Raw genomic sequence first — 23,629 nt, 5'->3', positions numbered from 1 at the left:
TGCCCAAGGGGATTTAAACGTTTGTAACGTTATCTTGAATAATTTTTTTTACGAACTTAATTGCATTACTTTCCGGACAAACCTTGTATGTGAATTAATGTAAATACAATATTTTCCTTACTCATCATCAAGAACATGTTAATATCAGAAAATATCAAATTTGTCTGAACAGCTTTACTTTCTATATAAGAAATCATAATTCTTAGGCAGACAGGTAATGAATATTATGTAATGTACATGACTTTAAGGTCTAACAAATTATAGTACATAACTCATATCACTATATGAAAATGTGAATGAAAACTGCATGAAAATGTGGTCTGTTACAACATAAATACATATGAGGGATATCCAATAAGTCACCTCTGGTGAGCTATCAACAAAACAAGCAATGAGAAAAAAAATATTATATGCAAAAAATACGCACATACTTAAGCTACCTGTCAACATAGTCGCTGCCAGAATTGAGGCACTTGTATCAGGGAATAAGTTTTAGTATGCCTGTGTAAAAAAGTCTGCTGCCTGTGAGCTCATCAACGTTTTGACATGTTCTTCCAGCTCTTGTTACTGTTGAAATGATGTGCTCTCAACCAACCAGCTCTGCAGATATGTAAATAGATGGTAGTGACTTGGAGCAATATCAAGGCTGTAAGATGGGTGGTCAAACACCTTTCAGTTTAAAAGTTTCATCTGTTCTCAAATATGTGCAGCTGTATTTGGACCCCATTATCATGGAGGAACCCTGCACCAAATGTCAGCATTCCACATCTTTTTGTTCTGAATGGCCATACGCAGTTTTTTAGTGTTTTGTAACCTACTTATGAAGTTATTATAGTCTCTTGTTACATGAATTCCACCATCAGCAATCATTTCTTGTGTCAGAAAACAGTTGCCTCCTGACAGACAATGTTTGTTTAAAATTTTCTGGCTTGTTACTGAATGTGTGTGCATCCACTGCTTTGATTCTTCTTTGGTTTCAACATTCACAAATGGAACCCAGGTTTCTTGTGGGATGTGATTGAGAAATTAATCACCATCTTTGTGGTATTGCTCTGAAAATGTCGATGCTGATGTCACACTCTGCATTTAGTGCACATCGTTCATTTAGTGCACATCCTTGAGCGTTTTCAGAACCCATGTTGTTCAAGACTTATAATGGCCTAGCCTAACTACAGTTATCTCATTTTTTTTATTGCTAGTGGCGTGGGACTAAGTCCCTTGTACTGTGGCCACTTCTGGCCTGTTGTACCAGCCCCAGATGATAGGTGAGGGTGATTGTGGAGCAATTGGTGGAATGAAGATTGGCAGGGGAAACCGAAGTACTCGGAGGAAACCTACCCCAGCCCCACCTTGTCCACCACAAATCCCACTTGATCAGACCCGGGATTGAACCTGGGCTGCCGTGTTGGGAAGCCAGCGACTAACCGCTTGAGCTATGGCATGGCCCTTACGATAGTCTCATACAGAACAGCGAGTGAAATGTATGGAAATTCATATGAAAGTTCTGAAATTGTGAAGAGCCCTCTTTCATATTTTTAACACTTTGAACAAGATCATCAGTCACTACAGATATCCGACCACTTGCTCTTCATCGTGAACATTTGTTCACCCATCTTTGAACATTCTACACCATTGTGTAAGATCTGAGGTCTTCATTTACACCATTGTCTTACAGTTCCTTCACTCGTTATATTTTAGCCGTGACCCGCCCATAAATCATGATTGATTTCCACAGTACTCATGTTTTAGTGTGAAGAAAGCGGATAACAGCATGAATTTGACACTGGTGAATTATCAACAGCAGGACACACTACAACTCACTCTGTAAAGACAAGTACAAACACTAGGGGACCAGCAGTTAAGTGATGGTTTACAAGGCAATGAAGCAAGTGACCCTACCTCACATGCGCAAGCTCCTCCCTGCTCCGACATTATTTGCCTAAAATAAACGAAGGTTACTTTCCAAATAGCCCTTGTACTTTACGTCATGACACTGTTAAATTTGTGTCTTAAAAATAGCACAACTTTAAAGCTTTGCCACATTAAACACAATGGATTGTAATAAACTGATGTCCCACTAAGCCCATATTTACTCTAGGTAACAATGTACAATTTGAAAGATTTAAATACTATTTCAGTTAATTTACATGTTTTACTATAAACCTGGATTTAATCATGTTGAATCACACTTGGGGCCACAACAATTACAATTTCAGAGAATCATTAAATAAGAAGAGATGTTTTAGAGGATTTTGCATATGGAAAATGATCACTTATGTCAGTGCTAAATGTGGCCTCAACCAAAAACAAGGTACCAAGAGACTGTTAGGAGTATATTCCAAGAGGATGCATGATTTATCATCTACAGAAGAGGATGTAAAAATTTTTATGCAGGTGGATTGGATTTATTAAGCTCAACCCTTGAATCTGATGATGATGTTAGGTATCATGATTTAATTTATATACTTACTGTTATATTTAAACATAGGGCCATCTTCAGGCAACACATCTCATAAAGTATTCTACTGCACTGTGTAATGTGTACTTGGTCAAATAGTACTCATTAAGGCATGCCATTGTCATTATTAATTTCTGTGAATTCTGATGTTGTAGAATTACTTTATAGGATTATTTTCTTCCTATCTTATATATTGTGGCTGTTTTCATGTCCTGTTGGGTGTGCCGCTCCCTTAATTGTGTGTATCTAACGTTGCTTTGTGTTCCTTGTGTCCACATATTGGATCAGGTGGACACATACAAATTTGAAAAGATTTTCATTCTTCTGGAAACTTTCACCATAATGTGCCGGCCTGAAACTCTCTTATTCAATTATCGGTTTCAAAACAGTAATTGCTATCCTTAACTGCAGCTGGTGATTTCTAAAAATAAAATTCTTAATGATCCCATACTGAGAAATCTATATGATATACATGAAAACCTCACATGCTTACTGCACATATTCCATATGCCATCATTCAGAATATTTCTGAAAATCTTAAAACACCAACTTCAAGCATGCCTTCAACATAATGGACATCATCTTGAACATCAATTATGTATGTTATTATACTGTATAAGAAAGATTTATTTAGATAACAAAATATATGGGGCTTCTTTAGGTTTCAATCTGCTGGTATATACTGATTTAGACTGATTTCATCCTTGTGCACCATAACTGCGATTACAGTTTGTGAATCAAGTTTGGTTTACAGGTGGACTTCTTGCGGAGCTGTCTTGTGAGGACCCGTGTTAAGGTATCACAAGCATTAGACAACCTGGTTCAGCATTGTGAAACATATGCAGAGTATGATCCATTCATCTCAGGAGCCCAGCCATCCAACCCATGGATCTCTGAAGACCAGACTTTCTGGGAGATAAATAGTCCATTGTATGTTAGATTCATACAATATTTTGAATATCATTACAAGATGAGGCAAGAAAGTAAATTTATAAGGTACTTGTATATAGTTCAAAATGATCACTGAATCTTTCTTATAAATCCATCCTCAATTCCAAAGCTCGTTATTGTGGAACTGCTGTTGATATTCACTTATAGACTTGCTGGACCTGTCACAGCTTCACCAGATCCCCATTAGCTATTGTTTTTAGGGTTCATATTTGGCATTTTCAGCTTCTATTATATTACTGTAAGTCACAAAGCTATGTCTTAATCTATTTCACCCCTCCTGCAGCATTGATGATGGCTTGAATTCTGTGGGGACCTCTTCAGTGAGAAAATAAGCAAAATAAAAATAATGGAGATGAAATTGTTTGGAAATAATGAGGGAAAAATTGGTATTATAGAATTGAAAATAGAAATTCTAGAAAAGATTTGGAATTCAAAATTTGTTAATGCAGTTTGAAGACAAATGCCTACAATGCTTTGGCAACATGAAAAGAATAAAGAATGATATGAAAAAGACTTCAGAATTAAAATTTAAAGGAAGAAAAACCTGCAGGATGACCTATAACATGGAGATTTAATGAGGTATTGAGAAATATTGAGAAGAAATTCAAGAAAAATTCAAAAGAAAAATTGATAGGAAGAAAGAAGAGATTGGAAATTTTGTCCATCAATCCACATAAAACAGAAATGATACTAAAAGAAGTTAATACATTGCAATTTTATGACTCAAAAAGTATTTTTCTGCAGGGTTCTTTAGAGACTGAAAAATTGTTATGGAAATATAAAGAATTTCTATATTCCTTGTGTATAGGATTGAGTGTCCTGTTCTTCCAGTTATCCTTCACCGTTGTTCCTCCTCTTCCTCCATTACAACCATCATCGTCATCACTGATGCCCCACTCCCACATCCATAATAATGCTTCATCTTAGGAAACAGACATCTGGAATGTGACGGACTTGAAAATTGGTAACAGTATGGGATCAGCAGTGAAACAGTATAGTAAGTAATTATCCAACCTCTGTTTATCTGATGTTTCACTTTATATGACATAGCCATCCAACCTGCTATTTATAGTGTTATGCTGTGCTTTCATGTACACTATTTTGCCTACTCCTACTGGCTGCTTTGTGTTAGTGCATCACCTACTACCATGGGCATAGCTTCGTTTTTTCATCTATGCTACTGATATAAGTTTGTACTGTACATGCTGTGATCATGTTTTATTTTTCCAATTGTATTTTCCCCTTAGCATAAATGTATTGTTTGAGAAGCAAAAAAAAAAAAGATAGACGCTTGTTTTTCAATTGAGCAAATTTTGAAGCCTTAAAGAGAGTAGACAAAGGCGACTCCATGTAAAAACTGCATCCAAGCTCAGTTTAGGGAGAGTTACAGTTGGTGATTGAAACAGGAAAGAACTGAGTTAGAGGCTGGTTTTTTTCAGTGAATTTATTTCTTCAGCAAAGCAATTTTTAAAACTGCTAAACCTACCAAAGAAAGCAATTCATTTCATTGATAATGTGTCATCTCACCCTAATGAGGATAAACTGGGTATTGGGGACATTAGAGTAGTTCTTCAGCCTGAGGGCCAGGGGATGCTTAAAGCATTGAAAAAAATATCAGTGTATACTTTTACTGTGCTCATTGAGGTGGCAGACAAAGGAAATGGTATGCTAGATAAGCTATGGAAAGTGAACCCATAAGATGTTATTTTTTGGATTGTACAATCATGCAAAGAGACTGAATCACGAACTCTGGTAGGATCATGGAAAAAGTTAGTTTTGGAAGATGAAAATATGCAAGAAGTGGCGCAAGAAAATTGTGATTATCAGTATCTTTGTTACAACAAATTCCAGGATGTGAGTAAATGAATGATGATTATATGCAGGAATTGACAGAGAATGACAAGCTACAAGAATTGACTGACTGCAGCATAATAGCTCTGGTGAATTGGGATGGCTGTGAAGATGATGACAGTAGTGGGGCTGGGACTAGGCAGAATGGAAACAATGAATCATAACAAATATTTCAAGGCTCTTGAAGCAGCACTTTCTTTTGTTGAAGAAGAAAGGGAGGTAACTGCTACTGATGTCATGTTACTGAGATGCTGGTATGACCTCGCCCCAAGGAAGAGAAGCAAAGTCTGGAAACGAACTTCAATCACTCATTATTTTAAACAGAATTTTGTATTTTGTTATAATGTATGCTAAAAGTTGCATTTAATTAATTTAAAATCCATTCTTCAGGTTATTTGGTTGGACTGTATTCCTTTAAATAATAGTTCTGTACTCTATTATATTAGTTCTACTGTAGAATAATTATTAATAAACCTGATTTCATACTTAACGCTAGATTTCCATTAAATTTGTGATTTGTTCCACTCTTCCTCCCCTACCAGCTTCCATATTATCTGACAATTTTATTAATATAACAACCAGTTTTTCCCGTTTAAGTCAGATAATTGGGACTCTACTTTAATTAATCGAAGAGGGCCCATGACTTTTGTAGAATGGAGATTGAAGGTCTGATCATGCAACATCTCAGTTCACTGCCTCAGACTCCAAATAGTTTGTTCCAAGTTGTGATACTACACTGCCACATGGAATTCAGTGAATCATTTCTCAATATATGCCTGTAAACTTACTTTCTGACAAATCCTCATCTAAGATTTGTCAAACTTGACTTGGAAGTATATGATAAATGTTCTTATAAAAGCACATTACATAATCTTTTTTTTAGCTATAACTGGAATATTTCTGTATACACCAAGAACATTTTATGACAAAAATTCTTGTATAATTATCTCCGCTACTTGGTATATTGCCTTCAGAATCTCCTACAGTTGAATTCAACACCATTTTTTTCAGGGTTGAAATACCAACAGAAAAGAGGGTGAAGCGATGGGCTATAGCAATGGAAGAGTTGGTCTCGGATCCAACAGGTAAGTAGTTTCATGTCTCTTAATGTGAAGTGCATATTTATATTTCAGCCAGAAAAAGAGTACTAAACAGAGTATTAAATTACTTAAATTAATTTTTTTCTGATGCTATAAGCCACGTAGATAAGTCAATAAGTAAGTTACAAATGGATATAGAACTTAAACAAATAAGAGTACTGATTTGAAAAATGCTTTTATTTCTCAACATAATCTCCCTGTACATTGAGGCACTTGCCCCATCGTTTCACAAGCACCTGAAAACCAGCAGCATAAAATTCTTTGGGCTGCTGTCAGAACCAGGCAGTGACTGGGATCGCAAAGGCATACTGCTCACCACATTCCAGCCTCAAGGACAAACTGTAAATGCTGACTCCTGCTGTAACATCCTTAGGAAAATTCATAAGGCCATTCGACGGAAGCAACCAGGACTCCTCACCAAAGGCGTGTTGCTCTTGCATGACAATGCGAGTCCCCATCCTGCCAACAAGACAAATGAGACGCTACAAAATTTCAAGTGCAAAGTCCTCGAGCATCATCCATATAGCCCCGACATCTTGCTCCAAGCGACTTCTATTTGTTCGGCCCTCTTAAACATCATCTTTCGGTCGAACATTTTCCTGACAAAGATGTAGTAAAGGAAGTCACTACCTGGTTCCGACAGCAGCCCAAAGAATTTTATGCTGCTGGTTTTCAGGGGCTTGTGAAATGATGGGGCAAGTACCTCAATGTACAGGGAGATAATGTTGAGAAATAAAAGCATTTTCCAAATCAGTACTCTTATTTGTTTAAGTTCTATATCAATTTGTAACTTATTAACTTTAACTCCTTCCTTTAACTGCTCTCTGCATCTTGTAAGTTATGTGCAGTGATTACATTCAGCAAGAGTCATTTAATGTCACTAAGTTCTATTGAATTATGCACAGTGAAGATTAAGTTTGGGCTAGCCCAAAGACTGTGTTTATATTAATCATTTAGTGCAGAAGGCCAGGTATACTTGTAGAACAGTAAAGATTGAAATTTGGACTGCCAAAAATGACTATTATGTTAAATAAAATGTGTATAGACAATTTTTGCTAGTAAAACTGAAATAGACAAATACTAGACTCTAGCATTTCCAGTTCATATAAATCTAAAACAAAATAAAGTTATTCTCCCTCATTCTAGAGACTAGCTCTCTGGGACTGAGATTTTATGTGGTTTTTATCAGTTCCTTCAGACATACTGAAGCAGTACCTTAAAATAGGTCATGACCAATTTCTACCACATCCTTCCTGCCTCACTCTTCACTGTCATTATTTTATTTGATACCGTTACTTGTTAGTGACCAGACACAACCCATTAGTCTGCTCATATGTTGCTCATTTAGAGATTTTGTGTAGAATATATGAAGCTTGGGCCTGCAGGGGCATAAGAAGGTGCATGATTTTATGCTTTATACCAGTTTATAGTGCTCTGATATGCCTTCTGTCTTTTCTTGACTAGTCTCCATCCTGACCTCTAACTTTTCCTGATAGGTTTCAGTCATTTCTGGATATGACTCCATCTTGGCCTCTAGCTTTTTGTGATTAACATCTGTCTTTTCTAGGCAGGCAACCATCTTGGCCTCTGGCCTTCCTCAGGTGGCTACCAGGGGTTTAGAATCCATCATGATTATCCATCACGTGGATTCCAATCCAATGATACGCAATTCGATAAGTCCCATGATTCAGTCAAATCCAATTTGTCAAATCTATTTCATCCAACTTCTGATAACAGTTGTCATGTGTTAGTGAATAGATACAGAGTTTGGATTTTTAATTAGATTTATTGAACTTTCTTAGCTTGTAACTACAAAGGATTATAATGTTTTCACCGATCTATGCACTCCATAGATTGCTATTGCACATGCTAAGTCTCACTCTGTTATAGTCTTCACTGCTCATTGCTAGGTAGCGGCTCCCAGCAGTGGGTAATTCTCTGCTTTTGTGCTCATGCCCATCTCTCAGCTAACTATTGAATCTCATGGTATTCTCATTATGTAACCTTGGCTTGGACTGCATAGAAATTAAATTGGGTAATGCTTGCCATCATTCAGTCCAGAACATTTTGTCTTCTTCTCTGCTGTCAACACACACATTGTTATGAAGTTCTTCTTCTTCCATAGATTCCCCTTGATGCTGGCAATTGCAGTGTACACTGAATCATTGGAAGAACTTCAGCATTGATGTGGCTCAACGCTGAAAGTCTATTTTAATTTTCACATCAGACACAAGCTTAGGGCGAAAAAGGGACGGTACTAACTGAATGACCATATCAAGAAAGTAGTTTCTAATTGGGTGCAAAAATTATCATGTCTCGCAATGAGCTCTATTATTGTCAGTATAAAAATTCTTTAAAATTTAATACATTTAATTANCGCCGGTGATCGTGTTACGGTCTGACTCACTAGGCATCTGGCGTAGCCACTGCCTCATGGCTCCCACGACCGCGCTCAACGACTAGCCTTTCACCAGCAGCTGCCGCACTGCGATCAAGCAGCCTCCAATTCACGCTGCCGCACGGTAACCAAGCAACCTCCAGCCACGGCCGCATGCGGCCAGGCCACTCACCGCAACTAGCCTTTCTCCTTACCGGCGCGCGCCACGCTACCTCACCGTCAAATCATCTCAGCAACCACGGTCCTTTTCAGGGCCAACAAATTGTTCCGAAGAAGTGGGTTGTCATAGGAGTAATGACAAAGACACTCGTAAAGAGAACCCCACAACCTCAAAATAGTGAGTTTTTTCAGCATGACATAGGAAAACAAATGAAAATTCTGATTTTGCATGAGTGGCGCCATTAGAGTTAAAGGACCACACAAGACAAGGAAATCTGTTCTCCTGAAAGCATCATAGTCCTGCTGTAATTACTGCTGTTTTATTTTAATGATCCACATTTTAGTTGACAAGCTTCTGAAGACAGCAGTCAGTGAACATACAAGGCACAATAGATCACTGTGGTTGCGGTGCAAGGGCCAAGAGGGCCCACCCCTTATACATCCATTCATTCGGTGAACATACAGAAATGATGAAATATAAAATTATTTGTTCTAACCACATTCATCCTGCCAATACCCTTAACTTGAAATACATCATTAATCCTTGAATCATCAAGTCGATATAAAGAATGACTGAGAATATGGCTCTTGCATGAAGAAAACACACTCTGTTAAAATGGTTAGTTTCTTTATGGTTCTTCTGATAACAGTTGCTGTATCCTCTTAACATCAAATACAAGGTGGTTCAAATATGACCGGGACTGATTTTTTCTTTAAAAACCATAATTGCCAAACACTTACTTGCACATGTCAGTCTTCAATGTACTCCCCTCAGGAGTCAACACATTTCTTCCAACGTTCTGGAAGCATCCCGATGCCCTTTTCAAAAAAGGCTTGTGGTTGGCAGTGTATCTACTCCCGAACAGTCTGGATGACGTCGTCCACAAACCGCATGCCTTGCAAATCTGATTTGAGCCTTCCGAACAGGCGGAAATCACTTGGGGCCAAATCGGGACAGTACGGCGGATGTGTCAGGAGGCTCCATTTCAATTTCTGGAGTGTTTCCACATTTTTTTGGCCGTATGGGGTGTGCATTGTCTTGAAGGAAGGCTGCCTGCTTTCCACCTATCTTCCGCTTGGATCTGAGCTTTTCCTTCATGTCTGTTGTCAGGAGGTCTGAGTAATAAGCTGCATTGACTGTTCTGGCATCTGTCAGAAAGTCTACATGGATAACCCCCTGCCAGTCCCAGAAGAATGTTGCCATCACTCTTCCTGCCGAACGGCTCCTCTGCACTCTCTTGGGTTTGGGAGAACTGGTATGCCATCACTCGCGTGATGATTGCTGGGACTCAGGAATGAAATAAAGCACCCATGTTTCATCAGTGGTTACTACAGACTTCAAAAATGCATCACCTTCGTCTTCAAATTGCTGTAGGAGACGACTGGTAGCTTGCATGCATACCATTTTCTTCACATCCATCAAAGTGCGTGGTACCCACCATGCATTCACCTTGCGATAGTGCAGGTGGTATTTCACCATGTCTTCTACACTACCAACACTGATGGACAGCATTGCTCCTAGTTCCTTGATAATGATGTGCCTATTCTCAAGAATAAGCGCGTCTGCACAATCAATGTTTGGCTCGGTGACGGATGTTTGCAGCCGACGATCATATGGTTCATTTTCCACGCACTCTCTGCCCTCTCTGAAGTACTTACACCACTTAAACACATGGGTCTGTGAGAGAGTCTTCCCCATACAGTTGTTGGAGTCTGTGGTGAATTTCAGCGGTCCGGACGTTTTCTCCACTGAGGAATTTGATCACAATGCTTTGTTCCACGCTCCGTGGTACCTTCTGTTCGCTCATCATTCTAGCAACTCCCAGACAGGACTGAACAGGAGGGAGGGTGGAGGTTGTGACTTCACTCTCTCAAGGTCGCACAGCTGCTGCGCAGTGCGGCTTGTTTACTCACAAATCAGTCCCGGTCATATTTGAACCACCTTGTAAAACCAGTAACATACCCTGTTAGTGAACTGCTGAGTTAACAATTATTAACCCATAGGAAAAATCTGGCTTCATGCAAGTTTTGTTTCTTTATTTTATTCGAAAACTTTATTTAGACGTTTTTCTAATAATCTCATTACCAGATGAACAAATGAGAATGAATAGACTTTAAAGGATTCTGATGATGGTGTATGTTGTACAGAACTATAAGGTTTATTTTGGTCCAGTGATTGAGACTAGCTCTTTCTAACGGGCCCAACTGAGTAGGTCTATCTTACCCCATCCACCTGAGGATGGAGGCAGATCCAGTCTCTGAAACATTGTGGTTATACCAGATGATGGATAGAGTCCAAAATAAACCTTATAGTTCTGTAAAGTAAGAATGAACTTTAAATTGAGTTAAAATTAAAATATTATGGGTTCAGTAAAGCTTGTATGGTGGAGCAACATAAACCATTTTAACAAATTTTCATGCAAAATTATGAGGGAAAAATCATGTGTCAGAGGATTAAATGAAAATTGTGAAAGTTCACCACCAGACTCATGACACTTCAGTGCTACTGATGAACATTTTTATATGGTTATAGTGATTCTGATCTGCTCTTTGTTTCTATACAGGGCTGAAAGAATTCACCAGCTATTTGAGCAAGGAATATAGCCATGAAAATATCAGGTTTTGGATGGCAGTGAACGACCTGAGACGAAGTGCACAGTCCCAGATTCAGCGCAAAGTGAGGGAAATTTTTGAGTAAGTTTCCATAAAGACTGGAATTGCAAACTAATATGGTACAAGTGTGCCCATACAAAAAAAATGTGCACTGCAGTTTCAGAAACTCTCTTTGGTTTTCACGGTGGTTATTTATAAACACTCTAGGTTTTTGGATTCCCCATTTTTGTACCATCATAACATAATTCTTATGGAGAAGGCATTGCAGAGATTATCTACAGAATTTCACATATATAAAATCTTAGTGTACTACTTATAATTACTTGAAGAAACAACTATCTTATCTTAAAAAATAAAAAAGTGTCATGGCATAACCTAGCAAAAACACATTTTGTTACCATGGTTTTTATGAAATATACAAATATTATGTACTCATTATATTCATGATCCCTTTCATTACTAATTTGGAGGAAACTGACTTGAACTCAACCCATACATATAGCAGCAGCACTAACAATTTTCTTGGATTGTCTCTCCAAGACATCTATCATGAAATAAGTGAACTAAAAGTTTAAAAATCTGGAATGGTTTGAAAATCTATTTTGTGCTCTGCTGCTAGCTATTGTGAGAGCCAAAGAAGAAGAATATTTCCTTCCAACTGTGAATTGATATTGGATTTATGAACTACATACTGTGGATAGCAGCCTCTTGAGCTGTGAAGGGGTTTAAATAATAAAATAATCTGCTTCATTGGCTCAGCTGATTGACTGAACAACTTATCAAGACCAAGTCAAATTACATAATGAGATGCTATTTGTTTACTTAATTTAACAGAACTGATTTTTCAAATTCTTTCATCATCGTGAGCATTTGATCAGTCAGAACATTGATAAAGGTGCAAAAGTTTTTTATAACATGATTGTACGTACACAGCGTGACAGTTAGATTCCCAGCAAACGCTATTGTAATACTATTAATGCTATCTATCAGGGATGAATGGGACTAATTAAACTTTTATTTATATGATGTGCAAGTTTCAACTTGTTTTGTTGGTGCATATGAGGATCATGATTGTTTTGGTGAAGTTACTCTTTTAGTCATGTCGAAGGGTTCAAAATGGAACAAAGAGCAGTAATTAGTTTTGTGTAAAATTATGAAAACAGCCACTGAAATATTTGAAATGTTGAAAAGTGCATAGGGTGAAGAATGTTTACCTAGAGCAAGTATGCTTGAATGGCGTAAAACGTTCAGAGAAGGGTGAGAATTGTTACAAGACTAACAGAGAAACCAATGTTTACTGAATTTTTTTGTACTAAAGGTATCATTCTTCATGAATTTGCACCAGAAAAACAGCCTGTAAACGAAAAATTTTATAAAGAAGTAATTAAAAGATTAATCATTCAAGTTCATTGCGTTAGGCCTGAGTTTTAGGGAAGTGGGTCCTGGTATCTTCTGCACAACAATACCCCACTACATTCTCTGAGTTTTGTGCAAAACGAGAGATTCTTGTATTATCTTATCCACCCTAATCCTTTAATTTATCACCAGCTGACTTTTTATAATTCCTAAATCAAAATTTCTATAAAAGGGACAAGATTCGAGGCTGTTCCATTGATCCATGAGACTGTGATGAGAGAACTGAAGGAGATACAGGAAGAAGCGTTTTCTCAGCCATTTCTATTTGTTGTATGAGCAATGTAAACATTGTGTGGAAGTGGGCGTGTCTGTACTGATTGATGGAATTAATATGTATTTTTTATCTTTTTGTTGGTTTTTATAGCCTCAGTTCGGGAACTGGGTTGTCACACTGTGTGGTCCAGAACCTTTTGTCTTCTCGTCTGTTGTCCAAAAACATAAAAATTAGAATATACAAAACTATAATTTTGCCTGTGGTTCTGTATGGGTGTGAAACTTGGTCTCTGACATTAAGGGAGGAACATAGACTGAGGGTGTTTGAGAACAGGGTGTTGAGGAGAATATTTGGACCGAAGAGAGATGAAGTGAGAGGAGGTTGGAGAAAACTGCATAATGAGGAGCTTCATAACTTGTACTCTTCTCCAAGTATAATTAGAATGATCAAGTCAAGGAGGATGAGGTGGGAACGGCATGTAGCAGGAATGAAGGAGACGAGGAATGCGTGTACGATATTGGTGGGAAAGCCAGAAGGAAAGAGACCACAGGGAGGACCAAGGCATAGGTGGGTGGACAGAATTAGAATGGATCTTAGAGAGATAGGATGGGATGGTATGGATTGGATAGATCTGGCTCAGGATAGGGACCAGTGGAGGGCTCTTGTGAACACGGTGATGGACCTTCAGGTTCCATAAAATCCTGGGAAATTCTTGAGTAGCTGCAGAATTGGCGGCTCCTCAAGAAGGGCTCAGCTCCACGAGTGAGTGAGTAAGTAAGTAAGTAACAATAAATTATAATACAGATTAAGTTTCATTCATTTATGCAATTCAAGGATCTTAAAATGTTGCACATTCAAGTTTAAATTTAAATATAAATGATATGTTTTCTGCTTAGATTATGGTTATGTATGTTAAAAAGTTGATTTAACTTTTAACACAGTACTTAATTCTATGAAAATAAAACATATAATCATTTACATAAATTTATACTGGAACCCAGAACATGTCGAAACTCTTATTGACACTAGTAAAGACATTGGTCTAGAAGTAAACACATAGAAAACTAAGTATATGTCACTATCTCATCATCAGAATTCAGGGCAAAATCAAGACATAAAAGTGGCTAATAGATCCTCTGAAAGTATGACACTTCAAATTGATTTCAACAACTCAAAATTTGATTTAGGAGGAAATGAAAAGGAGAATGAATTCGAGTAATGCTTGCTACCATTCAGTCCAGAACATTTTGTCTTATCATCTGCTGTCTAAAAATGTAAAAGTTTGAATTTTTTTATAATTTTGCTTGTGATTTTTTATGGGCATGAAACTTGGTCTCTGATGTTGAAGGAGGAACATAAACTGTTAACAATATTTGGGCCAAAGAGGGATGAAGTGATAGGAGGTTAGAGAATACTACATAATGAAGATCTTCATAACTTATACTCTTTGCCAAGAATAATTAGAATGATCAGGTCAATGGGGATAAGATGGGCAGGACAGGTAGCACTCATGGGAGAGAAGAGGACAGCATTTAGGATTTTGGTGGGAAAGCCAGAGGAAAGAGACCACCATGAAGACCTAGACGTAGGTGGGAGGATAATATTAAAATGGATCTCAGTGATAAAGAATTGGGTGGTATGGACTGCATTGATGTGGCTCAGGATAGTGACTAGTGAAGGGCTCTTGTGAACTTGGTAATGAACCTTTTGGTTCCATAAAATATTGGGAAATTCTTGAGTAGCAGCATAACTTGTGGCTTCTCAAGGAAGGCTGAGCTCCATGGAGTTAGTTGGAATTCTAGCACATACATATATGCATATGTGTGTGTGTACATGTTTATATGTATGTCTCTCTGTTTACCTGTCCTAAGTAAACTCAGTGTGTATTTAGAACACTCATTTCTTTCCTTTATGTGCAGCGAATTCCTGGCCCCTGGTGCCCCATGTGAAATCAACATTGATGGGAAAACAATGGAACGGGTACACCAAGAACTGCGCGCTCCAACACGTTTCACATTTGACTCAGCAGCTGAGCATGTATATACTCTTTTACTTAAGAAAGATTGCTACCCACGATTCATTCGCTCTGAGCACTACAAGAACCTTCAAGCTGCAGGAGTGCAACCTTCACAGAAGAAAAGGTTTGTTTTCATTTGTTAGAATGAGTTTAAATAAATGAATAATTTTGTTCCATAGACTTTGCAAGACAAAATGTAAGGTTACTCAACTGCATCAGTTGCTTCTGCGCATTCTGCAGGAATATCTTTCCTTTCTCCACAGCATTTATTGTTAATGTTTGCTTCTCTATTGAATATTATTTAAAAACTTCCTGAAGTGCTTGCTAATATTCCAGTCAGTTCTGCAGTTGATTGCTCACAACATCTAATAAGTATCTTAGAAAAGTAAGAAATTAGTATGACCCATGATTGTATGCAGTATGAGTACCATCTGGAAAATCCTTAGTGACTGATTTTTAAGCACTGTCAACCAGGCAACATTTAATTTTAGTAAATGTTTTTGAGCTTATACATAACATTCTTAATAGTATGCTTCACATGCTTCATGCATCTGATAGTTGCAAGAGAGATTTTGTGTAAAGTAAAAGAGTAAAATTTTCCCTGTGCTTAACTAACCAACATACCATGAAGGCATATGGGGGAGTGGATGTGTAGATCCACATTATCTTGACCTTTTCCCACAGTGGCGGCCCAGGTTCGATCCCGGGTCTGGTCAAGTGGGATTTGTGGTGGACAGATTGGCGCTGGGGCAGGTTTTCTCCGAGTACTTTGGTTTCCTATGCCAATCTTCATTCCACCAATTACTCCACAATCACCCTCACCTATCATCTGGGGCTGGTACAATAGGCCAGAAGTGGCCGCAGTACAAGGGACTTAGTCCCACCCCACTAGCGATAATAATAAAGCAATAATAAATCTTGACCTTGGCACTAGTTGGAGGTAAGTGGTCAGCTTCATGTCCTGGCAGCTTTACCCCGGGGGAAAAATTCCTGGGTACCCATTGGATAGGATGTTGGATCAGTTGTATTAGTGTACTGGAAAATATTATTTTTTTGCGATGTGGCCTATGGGTAGTTACTGAATTCCAGTGTGGCCCTTCAGTATTTTAAACTACAGCACCATTGATAAAATATATAGAAAGAATGAATAAATGAATGAATGTATGAGGGGTAGGCCTCCTCAGCCCTTGCACCATGAGCTACAGTAGTCTGTTGTGCTTCCCCTTTTGATTATCCCCTCGGCAATTCTGCGCTTCGAATGACAGTAGGTTGGAGAAAACTGCATAATGCGGAGCTTCATAACTTGTACTCTTCTCCAAGTATAATTAGAATGATCAAGTCAAGGAGGATGAGGTGGGCAGGGCATGTAGCAAGGGAGACGAGGAATGCGTATGGGATATTGGTGGGAAAGCCAGAAGGAAAGAGACAACTGGGAAGACCAAGACATAGGTGGGTGGACAATATTAAAATGGATCTTAAGGAGATAGGATGGGATGGTATTGATTGGATTGATCTGGCTCAGGATAGGGACCAGTGGAGGGCTCTTGTGAACACAGTAATGAACCTTCGGGTTCCATAAAATGCTGGGAAATTCTTGAGTAGCTGCAGAATTGATGGCTCCTCCAGAAGGGCTCAGCTCCATGAGTAAGTACATAACTGCTATTCATGCTATCAGACAACAAATTTTTCAGGGAGTAAGTCTTGTACCTGCCAGTACATTGATGTTTTTACCTTGTGGCTGATGCTCAACATGAGAATACTTAGCAAGCATGCTTTTAGAGTAAAAGTGCTGTAGTTGTGAAGTGATGAATTTTCCCTACAGTGAAAGTCTGCCAAACCTTGTATAATACTGCTAGATTTGCTCATCATCCCTCCCAAGCCTTATAATTTGTACACTGTGATGCTTTTTGTATGTTATAATTGTAGTACCAGCCATTTTTCTGAGTTTTTTTAAAATATCCATCCTTATTCCTGGCTGTTCATCAGCATCAATTTAATAAATAAGTATGTGTGTTTATGACATTCATGCACAATATTCATATGTCTGTGTGTATTAACTCAATGTCACTGTATAATTCTGATTATTGCTACAAATTCTCCAATTTTTGCTTTTTCTGGTTATACATATATTGCAATTTGTTTCTGCCTTGTATGGTCTCGTGTATCTCATGAATGTTTATCTACCATTTTCCACCTATTACATGTCTGCTGAGCTAATTGATCTGGTTTGCAAGACCTCCATATCAGAGTCTTAATAAGTGAACAAGGAATTTGCTTTATTGACTTCATAGGAATTTTGGAAATTGAAAATCAGAATGAAGATGTGAAACTGTGATTTTTCTAGGTTTCTCTAAGCACAGGGAACAGGTGGAAAATATTTTGATGAACAGCCAAATGGTTAATAGAAAATTAATTTTTCATTTAATAATTGATTTTCAGTTCACGAGGCAGCAATACAGGGTGATTCACGAAGTTTTACCCCAGCTTATGGTACATATTCCTGGGGTTCTTTCCTGCAAAATTTCCTTATAAACTTGTGGTCGATTTTCAATAGTTACGGAGTAACAATAGATTTTTGAAACACATCATTGTGAATGCAGCGCTGTGCTTCAGCATGGGCGACCATACATTCCAGTCAGCTATGTCAGCAGATAACGCAGACCGGTTTGAATGTTGCGCGTAGGTAGATAGGCAGAGCGGTTCATACGCGTGCGACACATTGCATTGTGTTGACGTGCAAGGAGACATTTTTGAAAATCTTATGTAATTCCATTCATCTTCTAAAGCACTACAGTTTAAAGGAAACAGATTGATAGAAGGGTGTGATATGCAACCATTGGTATGTTTACAGAGTGGGATGCTGAAAATAATGTAATTTTGTAACACAAAATCGATGAAAAATGTTGCACAATGCAAAATTAAGAAATTGGAAAAAAAATTGGTGTTAGAATGCTTCTTTCCTAAAACATTAACGATTTAAAAAGTGTTTGTATTGTATTTCTAATTTGTTTTGACTGAAATTCAAAGAAAAAAAGATTTTTCACCAGTTTTCAAATTACTGTATCTCTTTAATTATGAGTTGGATACCATTAGTATATTAACATTTTTTGTTCCAAATTACCTCAGGAATGCCCTCCCTAAGTGGGGGTAAAACTTCGTGAATCACCCTGTATATATGTAAATGTGGGAGAAAGATTAATCTCTTTACAATTCACTTTAAGGTTTTTTGGATTTGGTGGTCCTACAAAGAAGAAAACCTCAACAAGCAATGCTCCAAATCCATCTTCGCTACTGCAGCAGCAGGTTGTGACTTCACTCCAGCAGCAGGGCTTTGGAGCACTGGGGAAGCGCAGAGGAAGTGATAGGAGCCTGTCAGGATCAGTACATGAGCTGACAATGTCGGGAGTGAAGGACATGTCCAACAGGGTTACTCACTCCCACAGCCAGTCCAACCTTAGTGACATCCCATACAGGTGAGAAATAGGGTGTTAGAAGATACTGTCACATATTTGGGGTTCCGTGATGAATAATGATAGGTTGTGCATTAGATGACTGGATTTATTGGCATTTTGATTACAATTGCAATCAGTTATAACATCTCAGAATCAATCTTGACTGCAGAGATTTCTCTTCATTCTGCTTCTCGTTCTATGACTGACTGCAAACAATCTTTGTTGTGCCCTATAAAATTTTGGCAAGGACCACCCACAGAAAACACATTGAGAACACTGTATCCTAGCAATTCCTCTATTGTTATAGAGGCATGTTTACATTGCTGTTGCATACAAATGGCAGTTCTTCTATTGTTGCCTGTGTATTCATTGCCACAAAAATGTGTTCAGCAATCCGTTGCCTAGCAATGGATGTATATGTTACAATATAAATCAATAGATTGGAAGTATGGACAGAATTTATGTTATACTACTGGGGAAATTTTGGGACCAGGATACAATTTATAATTCCAGAAACAGGCTGTCAGTGGATGCCATTATATATATTAAAATTTAGTAGTAGTTGCAAAAATCCACAGAGGATTTAATTCACAGTTGAGATGAGGAATGGACATGATTATTGAAAGCACTAACATACTGATAGATGTTCGGTTGGGGGCCAGCAGGGGTGATGAAAGATTGTTAGGAGCAGAGAAAAGTGGAAACATTATTTCGGAAGTATTTAGGGCTTGTTTTGGCAGTGCTATTGGTAATTAGAGGAATTGAGATTAGTCAGGGTTCAAAATAACAGCAAAAGCCAGCCAGGCATAAACATACATGAAAGAACAAGAGGAAGAACAAAAAAAGCATAGCATATTTTTGGTTGATCAGAAGAAGGGTATGAATGAACCAAAAAGACTGATATAAGATTTTGATGTAAAGGTGTATTATTTAAGTCAGTCAGAAATAAAGAAAAGAAAAGAAAAGGAAAGATGCAAAGATGTGATAAGAATCTGCATCTGTTTATTGTTTTTATATTCTATATTACTGATCGTGTAAGTAAATAAATTTGCATGGCCCCATGGTTGGAGATGTAACCATACCAGAATGCTGATGTCTTGGCACAGGCATGTGGACAGCAGTGGACCAGATATATAATAAGAGAGGTTGAAATCAAATGTGAATAAGTCCAAAATGATGGTTACAACTAAAAGAACATGTTATAAGGAGATAATATGAGATAATTAGACACTGATGTTGATGAATGTTTAACTAGGACACCAAATATGAACATTATAATTTTTATTATCTATTCATGAGATGACACCAGTCACAGTGGCTGCTCATTCTAAGGCATGAACCAAGAGTTCGGGGTTTGAGTCCCGGTAGGGTCAAGAATTTTCACCTCTCCATGCCATCCAGACCAGCTCTGGGGTCCACCCAACCTCCTATACAGTGGGTACCAGAGGCTGTTTCCTTGGGGTAAAGCAGCCAGGGCATGAATTTCTCCACTCACCTCTGACTAATGCTGAGGTCAAGTAAATGTGGATCTATACTTCCACTCCCCCATACATCTTCAAGGCATAGTGCTTAATTAGTGAAGCACAGGGACAACTTCACCTTTTTTATGATAAATGTTATAGATTTTTGTGGCATACTTGATGGATGGAATGAAATTAATGAAGATCATGGTAGAACTTGTAACAAAAATACGAGGGTAAGTCAATAAGTAAGTTACAAATGGATATAGAACTTAAACAAATAAGAGTACTGATTTGAAAAATGCTTTTATTTCTCAACATAATCTCCCTGTACACTGAGGCACTTGTCCCATCATTTCACAAGCCCCTGAAAACCAGCAGCATAAAATTCTTTTGGCTGCTGTCACAACCAGGCATGTTCACACGGCATGGCCTACCTCGTAATGAATGATGGGTTAGGTTTTCGTAAAGTCTGTGCATGATGGGTGCCTTGCATGCTGACCCCACAACACAAAATGCAAAGAATGGGTCTGGCATTACAGCATCTCAATCGCTACCACAATGAAGGACACAATATGCTAGCCCGAATTGTCACAGGTGATGAGTCTTGGGTTCACCATTACCAGGCCGAGACCAAGTGTGCATCAGTGAAGTGGAAACATCCTGCTTTGCCTTGAGGCTTGAATGCGGTGAGCAGTGTGCCTTCGTGATCCCAGAAGACTGCAAGCGTCACTTTCCTGGAGGATGGTGTCACCTAAAAATTCTTTTGGCAGGCGATGCAGGATGTTTCCACTGCTGACTACTCACCTCCAACTAGGCTGAGTTTCTGAATTTATACATCCTCATGGCATAGTGCTTAATTGGTTAAGCACACAAACAACTTCATGTAAGATTTGAGGCTTTCACGGCAGTGACTATGAAGAAAGCAGTCTTCTGGGATTTGGCACCGTGTATATGTGGTGTTAACCGACGTTTCGGAGGAACGTATCGCCTCCATCTTCAGGGTAGAAGAAAAAATATAAGAATTCTGCAAGCGAAGAGACCGTGAGAACCGGTAAAAGCAGACTGTGTGGGGATATACACAGCTATGTGAGAGCAGTGAGGGTGAAGGGGGAAGGGCAAGTATACAAGTGAAAGCAGTAGTGTGGGAGGGGTAGGGGAAAGGGAGCTGGGACAAGCGTGGTTTTTGTGTAGGGGAGAGAAAGCAAGGTTAAAGGCTGGGCACAACCTGTAAGCTGAGGGGGTGGGTTGTTATGTTGGTTGGTCATGGCCTGTGTGGCAATCTGGATCTGGCGTCATATCCCGGTGGGGGTTTTTTAAGAGAACAGATGAGAGGTTTCCAAGACTTGCTGAGACAAAACCCCCCCTCTCTGTTCATATTTCCTGGATGCAGTTCAATCTCAATTGCCTCCCTAATAATGCGATCCATATAGCGGGTCTTGGTGGCGAGGATGGAGGTATTCTGAAGCTGAATGCGGTGTCCCAGATCGATGCTGTGTTCAGCTACGGCCGACTTGTCCGGTTGTTCGAGACGGATGTGCCGCTGATGCTCCTTCAACCTCATGTCCACGGAGCGGCCTGTCTGCCCAATATAGACCTTCCCGCGCTCGCATGGGATACTGTATACACCCGGCGTCCTTAGGCCCAGGCTGTCTTTAACCAGCCGGAGGAAATTGGATAATTTGTATGGAGGCAGACCCACTGCTTTGATGTTGTGTCGGGACAGCACTCTGCTGATACGGTTGAATACGGGTTAACACCACATATACACGGTGCCAAATCCCAGAAGACTGCTTTCTTCAAACAACTTCATCTTTACCTTAAAATAAATACCATAAATAAAACACGGAACTCTAATTGATGCTAGTAAAGGGGTAAACATAGAGAAAATTAAGTATATGTTGCAGGATCTGAGATTCTCACCGCAGTGGTTATGTAAATTTCTACCTTTTGGGATATAATGCTATGTTTACCTCCATATTCAGAGTCGAAGAAAAAGGCAAGCAAGAAATCATCATGAAGCAAGTAGAAATCAGAGCCACATAGAAGATAACACATCCAACAATTCTTCTTCTATTGCAAGTGTATTCATTGCAGTGGAATGTGTATACATTGCCGTTACCTAGCAACGATGAGGGGGATACACATACAGATACACAGGGAAAGGAGGCTAGAAACAGAAGCTCTATTGGAGGCAGTGTTGTCCCTGCAGTCTGACCGAAGTTTCATAAAGAGCACAACTCTCTGCTTAGGACTGTGTCAGCATTCAGTCACAGCATGCAGAAACCATAGATTTGGAAGACCTAATTACCGATTCGTTGCCTAGCAGTGTCCATCTCTGTGACACTTCTTTGGCTGCACTATTTTGGCTTTCAGACATCTTGTCACATGTCACATACATTTATATGGTATTGTTATGGTCCCCTCTTCTGGCTTTCAGGGGTTAGGGGGGTAATACCCAGGCACCTGGACAAATAGACACACAGACAGTAAGGTGATCTCATGTCTCCTTTTATTTTTCACAATAAGGAAAGTAGGATAACAATAGATCAGAGAAATGATGGGGTGACCTGGACTGGACTAATCTGGCTCAGGATAGGGACCAGCAGCGAGTTCTTGTAAACATGGTAATGAACTTTCAGATTCCATAAAATGTTGGGATATTTTTGAGTAGCTGAGCAGGTACACATCAACACAAAATTATCTTGATAATTTGAAGACCTGTTTTCAAGAGTGCATTTGACTCTATAAATTGTTTACTGTACATGCGAGCATTAGTCATTATAAACCTACTTCCGAAAGTTATATTAAGCTTGGAAGATATATATTCCAAACTATGCATTTAAGTAATGATCCAGTTGATCTTGTTTACTCCAGTATTTTTAGAAAGAATTTTACTTCATGAACATCAATAAGTCTAATTATTGATTAAAGAGTGTTTTTTCTTGACAAATTAATACAATAACACAAATGTGAGAGATGAAATAAAATAAAATACACATATATTTCAAACCCTCAAAGGATTAATTTATTATTTTGCACTGTAATAGTAGTGATGTAAGATTCCACTCCTCACCTTTTGTTCCAAATGCTGTTGCAGTTTTCAAATTGTCAGTCTGAAACATCACCAGATCCTTTTGTTTGACGATGTAATTCAGATAAAACTTCATACGTACATCTGCTTTGGTATTTCTATATTTTTAAGCCAGCATGTATAATATAATGATGACTTAATTTTCAGGGGTGATCTGCCTTGTCAGTCGAAGGTTCCCTCACCACTTTGGTCTAGTCTGTAAGTCCATAGGAACGTTTATTTTATTACAATGTGTCACATTTTCTAGGTGTTGTATGCGAGTCAGTGTGGTTGATCTCTTCATTTTTCTGAGTGTTGTAGCCTTGGTGACAATTGACAATACATTGTCATTGTATCTGTATTCATGTACATACAACATATGTCTTCCTCTGTTTGTCTTCTGCTGAGGTTCCCACAGCACTTTTCAAGTCGTGTTTGATTTTCTTGGTCACATATAGTATCATCAA

The 23,629-nt window shown here is 38.6% G+C and overlaps 1 protein-coding gene across 3 annotated transcripts in view; it reads left to right on the top strand.

The window, feature by feature from the left end:
* LOC111868217 overlaps nt 1-23,629 on the top strand; it is a 127,800-nt gene that overhangs the window by 93,312 nt on the left and 10,859 nt on the right. For 2 of the 3 annotated variants that reach the window (XM_033752957.1, XM_033752958.1), the window contains exons 9-14: nt 3,213-3,388; nt 6,272-6,345; nt 11,482-11,611; nt 15,080-15,301; nt 18,399-18,650; nt 23,331-23,381. In XM_033752957.1, the coding sequence (XP_033608848.1) occupies nt 3,213-3,388; nt 6,272-6,345; nt 11,482-11,611; nt 15,080-15,301; nt 18,399-18,650; nt 23,331-23,381 (905 nt within the window). The remainder of the gene's footprint in view (nt 1-3,212; nt 3,389-6,271; nt 6,346-11,481; nt 11,612-15,079; nt 15,302-18,398; nt 18,651-23,330; nt 23,382-23,629) is intronic. The other variant, XM_023858666.2, reaches the window with a different exon arrangement.

Source organism: Cryptotermes secundus, unplaced genomic scaffold, assembly GCF_002891405.2.
Source record: "Cryptotermes secundus unplaced genomic scaffold, Csec_1.0 scaffold146, whole genome shotgun sequence".
NCBI classification, from domain to species: Eukaryota; Metazoa; Arthropoda; class Insecta; order Blattodea; family Kalotermitidae; genus Cryptotermes; species Cryptotermes secundus.
This window is presented reverse-complemented; position numbering and strand designations above follow the sequence as displayed.